Source organism: Coregonus lavaretus, assembly GCF_964263955.1.
Source record: "Coregonus lavaretus genome assembly, chromosome: 5".
Taxonomy (NCBI): domain Eukaryota; kingdom Metazoa; phylum Chordata; class Actinopteri; order Salmoniformes; family Salmonidae; genus Coregonus; species Coregonus lavaretus.
Genome location: NC_139992.1, coordinates 45,365,401 through 45,380,302, shown reverse-complemented (window position 1 = coordinate 45,380,302; position 14,902 = coordinate 45,365,401). Strand labels below are relative to the sequence as shown.

Genomic DNA, 14,902 nt, shown 5'->3' with positions numbered 1-14,902 from the left:
TCCCCTGACCCATCTGTCTATCTCCTCATTTGAATTCCATGCTGTCACAGTCACTAGCCCATTCAAGCTTAACATCCTTATCATTTATCGCCTTCCAGGTTCCCTTGGAGAGTTCATCAATGAGCTTGACGCCTTGATAAGTTCCTTTCCTGAGGATGGCTCACCCCTCACAGTTCTGGGTGACTTTAACCTCCCTACGTCAACCTTTGACGCATTTCTCTCTGCCTCCTTCTTTCCACTCCTCTCCTATTTTGACCTCACCCTCTCACCGTCCCCCCCTACTCACAAGGCAGGCAATACGCTTGACCTCATCTTTACTAGATGCTGTTCTTCTACTAATCTCACTGCAACTCCCCTCCATGTCTCCGACCACAACTTTGTATCCTTTTCTCTCTCGCTCTCCTCCAACACTACTCACTCTGCCCCTACTCAGATGGTAATGCGCCGTCGCAACCTTCACTCTCTCTCTCCCGCTACTCTCTCCTCCTCCATCCTATCATCTCTTCCCTCTGCTCAATCCTTCTCCCTCCAATCTCCTGATTCTGCCTCCTCAACCCTCCTCTCCTCCCTTTCTGCATCCTTTGACTCTCTATGTCCCCTATCCTCCCGGCCGGCTCGGTCCTCCCCTCCTGCTCCGTGGCATGACGACTTATTGCGAGCTCACAGAACAGGGCTACGGGCAGCCGAGCGGAAATCGAGGAAAACTAGACACCCTGCGGGTTTGGCATCTTTTCACTCCCTCCTCTCTACATTTTCTTCATCTGTTTCTGCTGCTAAAGCCACTTTCTACCACTCTAAATTCCAAGCATCTGCCTCTAACCCTAGGAAGCTCTTTACCACCTTCACCTCCCTGCTGAATCCTCCCCCCCCCTCTATGTGGATGACTTCGTCAACCATTTTAAAAAGAAGGTTGACGAAATCCGATCCTCGTTTGTTAAGTCAAATGACACTGCTGGTCCTGCTCACACTGCCCTACCCTATGCTTTGACTTCTTTCTCCCCTCTCTCTCCAGATGAAATCTTGCGACTTGTGACATCCGGCCGCCCAACAACCTGCCCGCTTGACCATATCCCCTCCTCTCTTCTCCAGACCATTTCCGGAGACCTTCTCCCCTACCTCACCACACTCATCAACTCATCCTTGACCGCTGGCTATGTCCCTTCCATCTTCAAGAGAGTGAGAGTTGCACCCCTTCTCAAAAAACCAACACTCGATCCCTCCGATGTCAACAACTACAGACCAGTATCCCTTCTTTCTTTTCTCTCCAAAACTCTTGAGCGTGCCGTCTTTAGCCAACTCTCTTGCTATCTCTCTCAGAATGACCTTCTTGATCCAAACCAGTCAGGTTTCAAGACTGGTCATTCAACTGAGACTGCTCTTCTCTGTGTCACTGAGGCTCTCCGCACTGCCAAAGCTAACTCTCTCTCCTCTGCTCTTGTCCTTCTAGACCTGTCTGCTGCCTTTGATACTGTGAACCATCAGATCCTCCTCTCCACCCTCTCCGAGTTGGAAATCTCCGGCGCGGCTCACTCTTGGATTGCGTCCTACCTGACAGGTCGCTCCTACCAAGTGGCGTGGCGAGAATCTGTCTCCGCACCACGTGCTCTCACCACTGGTGTCCCCCAGGGCTCAGTTCTAGGCCCTCTTCTATTCTCGCTATACACCAAGTCACTTGGCTCTGTCATATCCTCACATGGCCTCTCCTATCATTGCTACGCAGACGACACAAAACTAATCTTCTCCTTTCCCCCCTCTGATAACCAGGTTGCGAATCGCATCTCTGCATGTCTGGCAGACATATCAGTGTGGATGACGGATCACCACCTCAAGCTGAACCTCCCGGGGAAGGACTGCCTGTTCCATGATCTCGCCATCACGGTTGACAACTCCGTTGTGTCCTCCTCCCAGAGTGCAAAAAGCCTTGGCGTGACCCTGGACAACACCCTGTCGTTCTCCGCTAACATCAAGGCGGTGACCAGATCCTGTAGGTCCATGCTCTACTACATTCGGAGAGTACGACCCTGCCTTACACAGGAAGCGGCACAGGTCCTAATCCAGGCACTTGTCATCTCTCGTCTGGATTACTGCAACTCACTGTTGGCTGGGCTCCCTGCCTGTGCCATTAAACCCCTACAACTCATCCAGAATGCCGCAGCCCATCTGGTGTTCAACCTTCCCAAGTTCTCTCACGTCACCCCGCTCCTCCGCACACTCCACTGGCTTCCAGTTGAAGCTCGCATCTGCTACAAGACCATGGTGCTTGCCTACGGAGCTGTGAGGGGAACGGCAACTCTGTACCTTCAGGCTCTGATCAGTCCCTACACCCAAACGAGGGCATTGCGTTCATCCACCTCTGGCCTGCTGGCTCCCCTACCTCTGCGGAAGCATAGTTCCCGCTCAGCCCAGTCAAAACTGTCCGCTGCTCTGGCACCCCAATGGTGGAACAAGCTCCCTCACGACGCCAGGACGGCGGAGTCACTCACCACCTTCCGGAGACACTTGAAACCCCACCTCTTTAAGGAATACCGGGGATAGGATAAAGTAATCCTCCCCCGCCTTACCTCACCCCACAAAAAAAAAAAAAAAAAAAAATGTGTTGTAAAGTGGTTATCCCACTGGCTGTAAGGTGAATGCACCAATTTTGTAAGTCGCTCTGGATAAGAGCGTCTGCTAAATGACGTAAATGTAAATGTAAATGTCAAAAAAAAAATATATATATATTATAATAGTTGCTAATTTTGTGTTGCATTAATGTTGCATTCTTTATCATTAAAACATTAAAAATAAAAATAAACAATGGTGTGATTTTGTTTGATTGATGGGAATCTACACTGCAACAGCCTATCACGGCCTTAATAAAAAGAAAGTTAGGCTACGTACGTGACGTATCCTACGTCAGTGTAGCCGCTCAACAGTTACCGCGCATTTTTGAAAGCTGGATGAGTTTTCGCCGGCTTACTCGCTTCAGTTCGTCATATATATCCGTAAGTGGTTGAAAAGCCCACCAACAGTCTCCTCTGCCAAATTGGATACGACACCGACGCCTCCTGATGTTGTAGTTGGAGAAGGAGACCCTGGACGACAGTCTGAGCCTGATCCTAGTAGCTCCGTGGAGTCCGGGGCAGCATTTGGGCCACAACTGCCTGTTGAATCAGTGGGTATGAGTGACCTCGGCATGGACAAACCCAAACAGGTTGTGTTGAGGAAATATTCAGTCAAAATGTTTGGTTAAAAAAAACGATCATTTTCCTCTAGCTGGTATTTGAACAGGGACTGGCTTGAGTACTCGGTGGAAAAGGACTCCGCATTTTGTTATGCGTGCAGGAAATTCAAATCTGTATCATCGGACGCGAACTTCTCCATTAAGGGATTTAATGATTGGAAGCATGCAATTGGAACAGGCAAGGGCTTAAATAAGCATGCAGCTTCAAAAGAACATTTAGCCTGTGAAGCAATGTGGAGAGATTCAGAAAAACGTAGAGAGACAGGAAAAGAGATTTCAGGCAAGGATTTAAATAAGCATGCAGCTTCAAAAGAACATTTAGCCTGTGAAGCAATGTGGAGAGATTCAGAAAAACGTAGAGCAGGGGTGTCAAACGTCCGTCCCGCGGGCCGGATCAGGCCCGCAAACGGGTTTAATCCGGCCCGCGAGATGATTTTGTAAAGTATAAAAATGAGCTGCAATTTTTCAATAAAATAAACTGCTGTTCCAATTGTGTCCACTGGATGGCGCAATAGCAATTGTGTTAAGCAAGCAAACTGTTTATACCGGGGCAGAGCAAATAGGTCAAGCAAGTGCAGCCAGTCCGGATGAGCTACTTTGTTTTGCCCGCGATATTTATTACGGCTTCTACTTTTAACATTATGTGCTTTGGCACCCTCATTGCCCCAATATGTCTCTGTCAAAAAAGAGAAAAGTGGACGCAGAGTGCAGAGTGTTCCAAGAAAAATTGTCATCCTTCTATTTATTCACGGAATTGAATGGGAAAGCTGTATGTTTGGTGTGTTCACAGCATGTTGCAGTGCTGAAAGAATATAACCTTCGTCGCCACTATGTGAGTCTTCATGCCGACAAATATGACAACTTTCAAGGACAGCGGAGAAGAGAGAAGGTTGTTGGTGGGTCTGAAGAAACAGCAGTCTGTGTTTACTCACAGCCGAGACATCAGTGACGCTGCAGTGAAAGCTAGCTACCTCATTGCTAATGAAATCGCAGTGGCTTCAAAACCATTTAGTGAGGGTGAATTTGTAAAAACATGCATGATGAAGGCAGCAGAGATTGTGTGCCCTGAAAAGCACCAGGCTTTTGCAAATATCAGCCTGACAAGAAACACAGTTGCAGACAGGATTTCCGATCTTTCAGTGGATTTGGACAGCCAGTTGAAGCAAAAAGTAAAGTCATTTATTGCGTTTTCGGTTGCAATTGATGAAAGCACGGACATTACAGATGTTGCACAACTGGCCATTTTCATCCGCGGAGTTGATGACACATTGACCGTCAATGAGGAGTTCGTGGAGTTGGTGCCGATGACAGATACAACGACAGCAGCTGATATTTTGACTGCACTCGTCGGCGCGCTGGACAGGGTCGGAGTGGACTGGTCCCGCGCTGTCAGCCTGGCTACAGATGGTGCGCCCTCAATTATCGGGAAAAAAGCAGGCGTTGTGACAAAGTTCAGAGAGAAAGTGCAATCTGCAAATGGAGGACGTGATTTTTGGACTTTTCACTGTATTTTGCACCAGGAGGCTTTGTGTTGCAAGTCATTAAAGATGGATAACGTCATGAAGGTGGTCATCCAAACTGTTAATTTAATCCGATCCAGAAGCCTGAATCACCGTCAGTTTGACAGCCTTCTCAAAGAGAAAGACCACATCTATGGCCTGCCATACCACACTGAGGTAAGCTGGTTAAGCCGAGGTGCTGTGCTGAGGCGTTTCTTTGATTTACAAGAAGAAATTGAACAGTTCATGGAAGAAAAGGGCAAACCAGTGTTAGAATTTAATTCCGCAGAATGGATGCAATACCTTGCATTTATGGTGGATGTTACAGAGCACCTGAATAACTTGAACAAACAGCTGCAAGGGCGCAACAAAGTTGCCACGCAGTATTATGACAGCATAAGTTCTTTCAAGTTGAAGCTGTCATTGTGGGAGACGCAACTCGCCGGTGGTGATGCAGCTCACTTCCCCTGTCTGAAAAATGTGTGCGCGACCCAACATGTGGCAGACATGAAGCGGTTCAAAGATAAAATAACGGGACTGTTAAGGGAGTTTGAGCAACGCTTTCAGATTTTTGGTGAACTGGAGAAAGACTTCAACGTTTTTTGTTCGCCATTCACCGTGAATCCCTCTGATCTGCCTGTCAGCATCCAACTTGAAATAATAGACTTGCAGTGTGACTCGGATTTGAAGGGCAAATTTGCCGCAGCTGGCTTGGACACATTTTATCAGAATCTCTTGCCAGGTTACCCCAACTTGACAGCCCTCGCTGCAAAACTGTTGTGCATGTTTGGAACCACATATCTTTGTGAGCAAGTTCTCTGTAATGAGCATAAATAAAACAAAGCTGCGCTCAAGGCTCACGCACAAGCACTTGAATCACATCCTGAAGTTGGCTGCCACTCAGGATGTGACGCCTGATATTGATGTGCTGGTGAAAGCTAAAAGATGCCAGGTATCAGGAGTCAAATAAACTATGCAACCCCACTTAAAGTGCTGCATGAGACACCCTGATATAGTTCTGTGATCTGTGATATACTTCTGTGAATCACTGAGGCATTGTGTGTTTGTGTGTTGTTTGTCCTCAGAATTTCAAATAACTTGAGGTGTTTTATGATTAATAGTGATGTTGTGCTTTTGGACACACTGTCCTCAGGCTCCAGCTTTATGTTTATATGTTTTTATGTTGATGTGCTATTGTTTTTAATTGATTTTATTTTATTTGTATATTTAACCTATTCTTGACTCTGTGGTTCTTGCACTTGTTTGGGGAACAGGATTTCATTATTTGTATCTACATTTCTGCCTGAGAAATGACACCCTGATATAGTTCTGTGATCTGTGAAACAGTTATGTGAATCACTGAGGCATTGTGTGTTTGTGTGTTCTTTTTCTTTAGAATTTTCAAATAAACTTCAAGTGTTTTATGATTAATAGTGATGTTGTGCTTGTACTATTTTGGACACACTGTCCTCAGGCTCCAGCTTTATGTTTTATGTTGATAGTATTAAAACAAAGAAAGCAATCTGAAGTTGTTGTTTTTAAGTTATATATACCATGATTTTACCGGTCCGGCCCACATGGGAATAGATTTTCCTCCATGTGGCCCCTGAGCTAAAATGAGTTTGACACCCCTGCCTTAGGACTTCACGTGTCGTTAGTTTATTGTTTTGTCGTGTGTTTATTCGTGTAAATAAACATGTTTGCATATCACGCTGCGCCTTGGTCTGACCCGTTCATCAACGAACGTGACAGTTCCAAACTTCTTCCATTTAAGAATGGTAAAGGCCACTGTGTTCTTGGGGACCTTCAATGCTGCAGACATTTTTTGGTACCCTTCCCTCAATCTGTGCCTCGACACAATCCTGTTTCAGAGCTCTATGGACAGTTTCTTTGACCTCATGGCTTGGTTTTTGCTCTGACATGCACTGTCAGCTGTGGGACCTTATATAGACAGGTGTGTGTCTTTCCAAATCATGTCCAATCAATTGAATTTACCACAGGTGGACTCCAATCAAGTTGTAGAAACATTTCAAGGATGATCAATGGAAACAGGATGCATCTGAGCTCAATTTCGAGTCTCATAGGGTCTGAATACTTATGTAAATATGTTATTTTTTTTGTAATCAATTTTAGAATAACAAAATGTGGAAAAATTAAAGGGGTCTGAATACTTTCCGAAGGCACTGTATAAGGCTAAAATAGTCATGTTTTGGGGGAGATCTATGCACAGCAAATTATTTGTCAATTAGGCTATTCTTAGAATATTTTAAACCCTGTTGCAATTTCATGGCTACTGTTTAATAGATGGGAATTCATTTTAATTTGGCAATCCCAGCTTTCCAACGGTGCAGATTTGTTTAGGCTCTACAATGCCGGTGGAAAGGCAACAACGAAATGAATGCTTAGTTAACTATAGTTAACTAGCGTGATAACTGCTACAAGTTATGTTTTTAATTGGTGATCTAGTTAGTCTGTCTGTCATTATTTTATACACCTGCCGCTGAAATGTCGCGCTCTCTCTCCTCGGGCAACAGCCCACTCGCACTGGCACACACACAGCACTACAGACATGGACTGAAGGGTCATTCCGATAATGACTGATATGTATACTGAACAGAAATATAAAACGCAACATATCCCATGTTTCATGAGTTGAAATAAAAGATCCCAGAAATTTTCCATACACACAAAAGCTTATTTCTCTCAGATTTTGTGCACAAATTTGTTTACATCTCTGTTAGTGAGCATTTCTCCTTTGCCAAGATAATCCATCCACCTGACAGGTGTGGCATGTCAAGAAGCTGATTAAACAGCATGATCATTACACAGGTGCACCTTGTGCTGGGGACAATAAAAGGCTACTCTAAAATGTGCAGTTTTGTCACACAACACAATACCACAGATGTTTCAAGTTTTGAAGGAGTGTATAATTGGCATGCTGACTGCAGGAATGTCCACCAGAGCTGTTGCCAGAGAATTTAATACAAATTTCTCGACCAACGTCATTTTAGAGAATTTGGCAGTATGTCCAACCGGCCTCACAACCGCAGACCACGTGTAACCAAGCCAGCCCAGGACCTCCACATCCGGGTACTTCACCTGCGGGATCGTCTGAGACCAGCCACCTGGACAGCTGATGAAACTGAGCAATATTTCTGTCTGTAATAAAGCCCTTTTGTGGGGAAAAACTCATTCTGATTTGCTGCGCCCCTACTGAGTCATGGGACATCTATAGATTAGGGCCTAATGATAGATTATTTCAGTTGACTGATTTCCTTATATGAACTGTCAATTAGTAAAATCATTGAAATTGTTGCACATTGCGTTTATATTTTTGTTCAGTATAGTTCTTTAATTGATTGATCATATTTAAAAGTGTGCTTTCATTAATCACATTAACAACAATTCTGAAACTAATTTCCATGACTTTTCATGACCTTACAAACCCCCATTTGACATCATGCCATTCAGGCTGGCACATTTTCAAGCTGCGCAATCTCGAACAGCCTACTGTCACTCACAGATTCACAGACTAGCAGCAAATAAACTGGAACAAAGCGGAATCAGGAAATGAATGCCCACTCTCTATTGCTATTCAATGAAGATCCCACCATCGCTAGAGCGTGATGGGACAAGGAAATCCCGCCCGGCCAAACCCTCCCCTTACCCGGACGACGCTGGGCCAATTGTGCGACGTCTCATGGGTCTCCCGGTCACGGCCGGCTGTGACACAGCCTGGGATTGAACCCGGGTCTGTAGTGACGCCTCAAGCCTTAGACCGCTGCGCCACTCAGGAGGCCCAAAAAACAATTAACACAGGATTGCATTTAGAATTGTTGCGCATTGATTGGGCTTATAAAATCACTAACATATTTTCCACTAAAAGGCTCTGTATCTGTATGCTGTGCATGTGATAAATAAGAAATATAATACACACATGCCAATTTAATTCCGCAAAATTAACCTATAGACCGATAAGCATGACTGGTCAAATGTATTTCCACCAACTGGTATTTACATCAATGAATAGGCTAAAAAGCATTATTTCGCAATGTTTTTATTTTCTTCTCCCGGACAATTGGCAGGTTCCAATTTTATTTATCGGCTTAAAAATAAATTTAAAAAATGCTATTATAGGCTAACTGGAAACACTGCTAGCTACCTACCTAGCAGTGGTGTAGGGGTGTTTGGAGAAGTGGGTATACTCAAATGTTGCCCCAAAAAACCCAAAACGGCCTGCTGGTGAAGGAAAGGCGCCCTGTGTGAAAAATGCTGTTTAACTATCGTTTTTTACATTCCGTTTTACTATATTTTTCAGGTTTTCACTAAAAATCCACACTTTTTAATAGAAAAACAGCCATGGGAAAAATAAAAATATTTGGAGGGTGTAGTTGCCTTTTAATTCAATTGCTCACCTAGCAAGATACCATTTGGCTAGCCGTGTTTCTGTACTGTACAATATAGGCCTACATGGCAGAGTTTGCAAAACAAATGCCCTCCCAATTGATACAAATCATCATGATTTCATTCTGCCAGGTAGGCTGGCTTTGCAGTCAACATTAAATTGGGAAGGTTTTTTGGGAAAGCCTATAGAAATGTTCATTCAAACAGCACATGATGACTGAATTGCGCATTGCAAAGATTCAACCAAGACTTCGGACCAAACATTTTCAATACCTGGTTTGCATATCCATTGTTTCCTTAGTTAGCATATACTTGTAGATATACGTTGAAACGTCTTTCCTACAATAACAGTTACCGATGTCGTTCAATTCTGTGAGCTGCTCCATGCGAAAACCAGTTGAGCGCGGTTGCTGCCTGATATTCTGCGGCAACGAGCTATGTGTGTGCTGCGCATGGGAATATACACTGCTCAAAAAAATAAAGGGAACACTTAAACAACACAATGTAACTCCAAGTCAATCACACTTCTGTGAAATCAAACTGTCCACTTAAGAAGCAACACTGATTGACAATACATTTCAAATGCTGGAATAGAATAGACAACAGGTGGAAATTATAGGCAATTAGCAAGACACCCCCAATAAAGAAGTGGTTCTGCAGGTGGTGACCACAGACCACTTCTCAGTTCCTATGCTTCCTGGCTGATGTTTTGGTCACTTTTGAATGCTGGCGGTGCTTTCACTCTAGTGGTAGCATGAGACGGAGTCTACAACCCACACAAGTGGCTCAGGTAGTGCAGCTCATCCAGGATGGCACATCAATGCGAGCTGTGGCAAGAAGGGTTGCTGTGTCTGTCAGCGTAGTGTCTAGAGCATGGAGGCGCTACCAGGAGACAGGCCAGTACATCAGGTGACGTGGAGGAGGCCGTAGGAGGGCAACAACCCAGCAGCAGGACCGCTACCTCCGCCTTTGTGCAAGGAGGAGCAGGAGGAGCACTGCCAGAGCCCTGCAAAATGACCTCCAGCAGGCCACAAATGTGCATGTGTCTGCTCAAACGGTCAGAAACAGACTCCATATGTATGGAGTATGAGGGTCCGACGTCCACAGGTGGGGGTTGTGCTTACAGCCCAACACCATGCAGGACGTTTGGCATTTGCCAGAGAACACCAAGATTGGCAAATTCGCCACTGGCGCCCTGTGCTCTTCACAGATGAAAGCAGGTTCACACTGAGCACATGACAGACGTGACAGAGTCTGGAGACGCCGTGGAGAACGTTCTGCTGCCTGCAACATCCTCCAGCATGACCGGTTTGGCGGTGGGTCAGTCATGGTGTGGGGTGGCATTTCTTTGGGGGGCCGCACAGCCCTCCATGTGCTCGCCAGAGGTAGCCTGACTGCCATTAGGTACCGAGATGAGATCCTCAGACCCCTTGTGAGACCATATGCTGGTGCGGTTGGCCCTGGGTTCCTCCTAATGCAAGACAATGCTAGACCTCATGTGACTGGAGTGTGTCAGCAGTTCCTGCAAGAGGAAGGCATTGATGCTATGGACTGGCCCGCCCGTTCCCCAGACTTGAATCCAATTGAGCACATCTGGGACATCATGTCTCGCTCCATCCACCAACGCCACGTTGCACCACAGACTGTCCAGGAGTTGGCGGATGCTTTAGTCCAGGTCTGGGAGGAGATCCCTCAGGACACCATCCGCCACCTCATCAGGAGCATGCCCAGGCGTTGTAGGGAGGTCATACAGGCACGTGGAGGCCACACACACTACTGAGCCTCATTTTGACTTGTTTTAAGGACATTACATCAAAGTTGGATCAGCCTGTAGTGTGGTTTTCCACTTTAATTTTGAGGGTGACTCCAAATCCAGACCTCCATGGGTTGATACATTTGATTTCCATTGATACTTTTTGTGTGATTTTGTTGTCAGCACATTCAACTATGTAAAGAAAAAAGTATTTAATAAGATTATTTCATTCATTCAGATCTAGGATGTGTTGTTTAAGTGTTCCCTTTATTTTTTTTAGCAGTGTATTTCACATGCTTTGCGATTATATAGGCTACTTTGTGCATGATATCGCTATTGTACTACATAATTGATACGGCGTATACCTTCACTATACTACTTGGATATGCATCAGTGGGGATTAAGAAGTAATACGCAATACCCACTGAAAGAAAAGTGAGTATACGCCATATACCTGCGTATAGCCCCCACTACACCACTGCTACCTAGTATACACTAGCTAGCTAGTACACACTACTAGCTAGTATACCTAGTACACACTACTAGCTAGCTAGTACACACTACTAGCTAGCTAGTACACATTACTAGCTAGCTAGTACACTGGCTCGCTAATACATGCACCATTCAACCTGTCTGAGCCCGTATACCTCACAGCGTCTGTGTCCTGAGAAGGTATCTGCTGGAGCCAGACCCTATTGAAAGATACTGGACTAATGTATAATGAGAAAACTATAATTTTATCAATTAAAAATCTGTCAAAGTAAAAGTTATAATTTGTCTGACATGCATCTGATTATAATTAGCTTGCCTACATATAACAGTTGTTTTGGACTGTGCCATTCATATCAACACAAAATGTGTCACCACACAAACTCAATCGCTTTCTTGCTCGCTCACACGAACACCTATATGGGTGCAACTGAATCTGCAACACCAGATAAATTAATTCTGCCTATTACTTTCACATTCTGCCTTCACAGCTATCCGTGTTGTTCACATTCTGCCTTCACAGCTATCCGTGTTGTTCACATTCTGCCTTCACAGCTATCCACGATGTTCACATTCTGCCTTCACAGGTATCCATGTTGTTCACATTCTGCCTTCACAGGTATCCATGTTGTTCACATTCTGCCTTCACAGGTATCCATGTTGTACACATTCTGATATGACAGGTATCCATGTTGTTGTTGCTGGCAACAAAAGCACCCCTGAATTTCTCTCTTTATCTCAGTCAGTAATTCATATTTACATGATAAGAGGATCAATGGTAACCTCTTTGGTCTCAGTCAAATTTAAACCATGATGTCCCAGCACCAGGCTGTATGGTTTTACAGTTCTTAGCTCTGAGCTCTGGCTCGATAGTAAGGAGCAAACATGGCGTCCCACATCTGCTTCAGCATCTGCAGCAGCCGTGAGATCCAGGGGAAAGATGAGGGATGAGCTGTGGAGAAGCCATATCCAAGAATCATCATAACATTTCTGCTCTTTATGTTCTGACATCTAGTCGCTGTTCAGTGCTTAGGTGCTTAAATACTGTAGGTAGGTTGGGTGAAATCAAAAGCTAGACAAAAGCTGTATACTAAGTGCTAGACTAGTATTAACTAAAGCAACCACATTATTTGGATGTTGACAGTTTCTTTCAATGATTGAATAATAGGCTTACAACATTGTTTTTAGTTTTTTACCTGGATCCATCCGGACAAAAAGCATATAGAGAAGGACCACAGCCAGAAAGACTCTCCGAAGAGGGAATGACCCAGCACTGGCTACTGATAGTCCTCTGTTCAAAAGCCTAAGCAAGGCCTCAAGTTTCTGAATCACAGCACCTATAAAGCACAAACACACAGTCAGTGACAATGTCTGAAAGCATTAAAGTCAATACAAAGGGTTAATGCAACTGTAAGTGAGATGCACCTTGAGGTGTGTTAAGTCCAGCAGCCACCACCACAGGACTGGGGTTTGGACTAGGGCTTGGAGGTTGTTCTTGGCTGAGGTTCTCTTTATTCTCCACGATATCCAGTGCTGTTTGTTTCTGGTCCTCTGTGAATGCAATACGTCCCACCTCACCAAAAACCAACTCCCGTGCCTCTGTCATATGACCTAAAGGCACTAGAATATGCAGTAAATACAGCTCTGCTACAGTCCCAAATCCTGCCAATCTCCCATTGGATGGACAGCACAGCCAAACATTGCCTGCCTCCTGCATCATAGCTTGCTCACCCACTTTGGTGTAGAGGAGTATGCTACAAAAATTAAGAGGGACATAGAGAAAAACATGACTGCAGGGTGAATTGGGGAATACATTTACATGCCAATTGAAAACATAGATCACAATGTGCAGTGTATAGCACTGTTATAAATGGTGTGCAAGACATGAGAGCCTGCATATTAACCATGTTAAATTTTCCTCACCACATCTGCATTATTTTGGCAGGTATTTTCTCAGGGCACTCATAATGCTGCAGAATCCATGCCAGTACACCAGGCCACTGATTGAGTTCAGCCAATGCTTGAATCCCCACAATGCAGAGTGCAGCCTTCAACTCCCCATACCTGAAAGTCAGATGGACGGTTTAGTCCAAATATGCAATGCAACAAGGACCATGTAATAAAAGCAGAGCAAATTCTAAGAATTAGTACCCACCTGCTGTCCTCTTGCTCCGCGTTTAAAAGGCTCTCCAGACCTCTCTCACATGTGTCGAAAGCAGCTTGGAAATCCTTCTGAACCATTAACTGTTCGGCAGCTGAGTCCAACAGGCCATGTGTCAGTCCAAAATTTGAACTCAGCGGGGGGCTTTGACGGACAGACACGAAGCTGAGAGTGTGAGCCATTGAGGTGGACGAGTTGCTCCTCATTGTACTGTATGCAGCTAACGTTACTTCTATTTAGTTGTTTGTGCCGACAAATTGTAAGACGCATCACCGACTGTCAACCAAACATTAGTAATGTATTTACCAATATGTTAAACGTGCCGTCAATTATGTGGTGGTGGTAAGTTTAATTGCAAAAAACTGTGGTACCTGCCTTGTACAAATGTGTTTACATTCTGAGGCAATCTACATGCTCTTATTTGACTTCCGCACTCGCCACCAATCATATTCAGAGATTACTCATGAACACAAGGCAGCCAATCACTTGCGTTCTTATTCATACGCGAACCTCCAGGTACGTTTGATTTAGCTCGCCCGGCGTGCCGGATGAGTGAGTCTTTTGGTACCTCTTTTGACACCCTCCAAAATATGCTTGCAATTCAAAGAAAAGGGAATGTTGCCAATCAGATTTCCCTATGCGACATTAAAGTATTAATTAACTAATTCATAAATTTAACCACTGAATATGATAATTGATTTGTGGGATCTCTGGAACAATGGAGCATTTGCACATACCTTTGCATCACTGTTTTTGTAAGACAAGGACAGAAAGTGATGAAGTTGTAGAACTCAAAATAACTCTATGCCATAAGCTAATTATACTGTGCAAAGTAAGGTTTGGGTGTTAAGGGACTTTCATTTCCTCAATTTTCTGTTGAGAGACCGATTTAGAAGGTTCTAAATATTAGACATGATGTTTGATGTTGGACCTGCAGCAATTTGAAATACTTATTTTTCATAGCAGTTGGGATCTCTCCCAAACATCCTCACAACGTTCAGCTGAATAAACATGAAAATAAGAAAAAAAGAAACGGCATACTTTCCCTTTCTGTATTATTCAAGTCACATAATGTGGTGGTGTAGAGTGGTGACATGTCAGATAAGTTATTGTGAATACAACACTTAGTTTCCCAGAAATGCCGGCACCCATTGTCAACACATGCAATTACAACAAAACATGTCAAATGAAAATAAAGCAGCTATAATGCCTTTGTTACCTGCTGTGTTGACACATTTTTAACAATAGGCAGCCAAGCGACGGATGAACTGAAATGGACAGCCACAGTCTCCCAAGCGTTATGAAAAGAGAGGCCAAATACATTTTTTAACAGTTTCATGTTGAATCCTCACATGAGGTCTCACTCTGAAGTT

General features: G+C 44.4%; 1 protein-coding gene across 1 annotated transcript; it reads right to left on the bottom strand.

The window, feature by feature from the left end:
• Positions 1-10,950: 10,950 nt before the first annotated feature.
• Positions 10,951-13,952, bottom strand: LOC311129426 (peroxisome assembly protein 26-like). The gene is made up of 5 exons (XM_084161708.1): positions 13,524-13,952; positions 13,292-13,432; positions 12,794-13,122; positions 12,565-12,705; positions 10,951-12,320 (listed from the first exon to the last, which is right to left on the bottom strand). The coding sequence occupies exons 1-5, from the start codon at positions 13,733-13,735 to the stop codon at positions 12,217-12,219; spliced, it is 927 nt and encodes a 308-aa protein (XP_084017834.1). The 5' UTR covers positions 13,736-13,952; the 3' UTR covers positions 10,951-12,216.
• Positions 13,953-14,902: the final 950 nt, after the last annotated feature.

Excerpts from the sequence above, each read along its gene's own strand:
- LOC311129426 (XM_084161708.1), bottom strand. The coding sequence starts at position 13,735 with ATGAGGAGCAACTCGTCCACCTCAATGGCTCACACTCTCAGCTTCGTG. Across the intron at positions 13,433-13,523 it reads GCGGAGCAAGAGGACAGCAG|GTATGGGGAGTTGAAGGCTG; the intron begins GTGGGTACTAAT and ends TCTGACTTTCAG. Across the intron at positions 12,706-12,793 it reads TGGACTTAACACACCTCAAG|GTGCTGTGATTCAGAAACTT; the intron begins GTGCATCTCACT and ends TGTGCTTTATAG.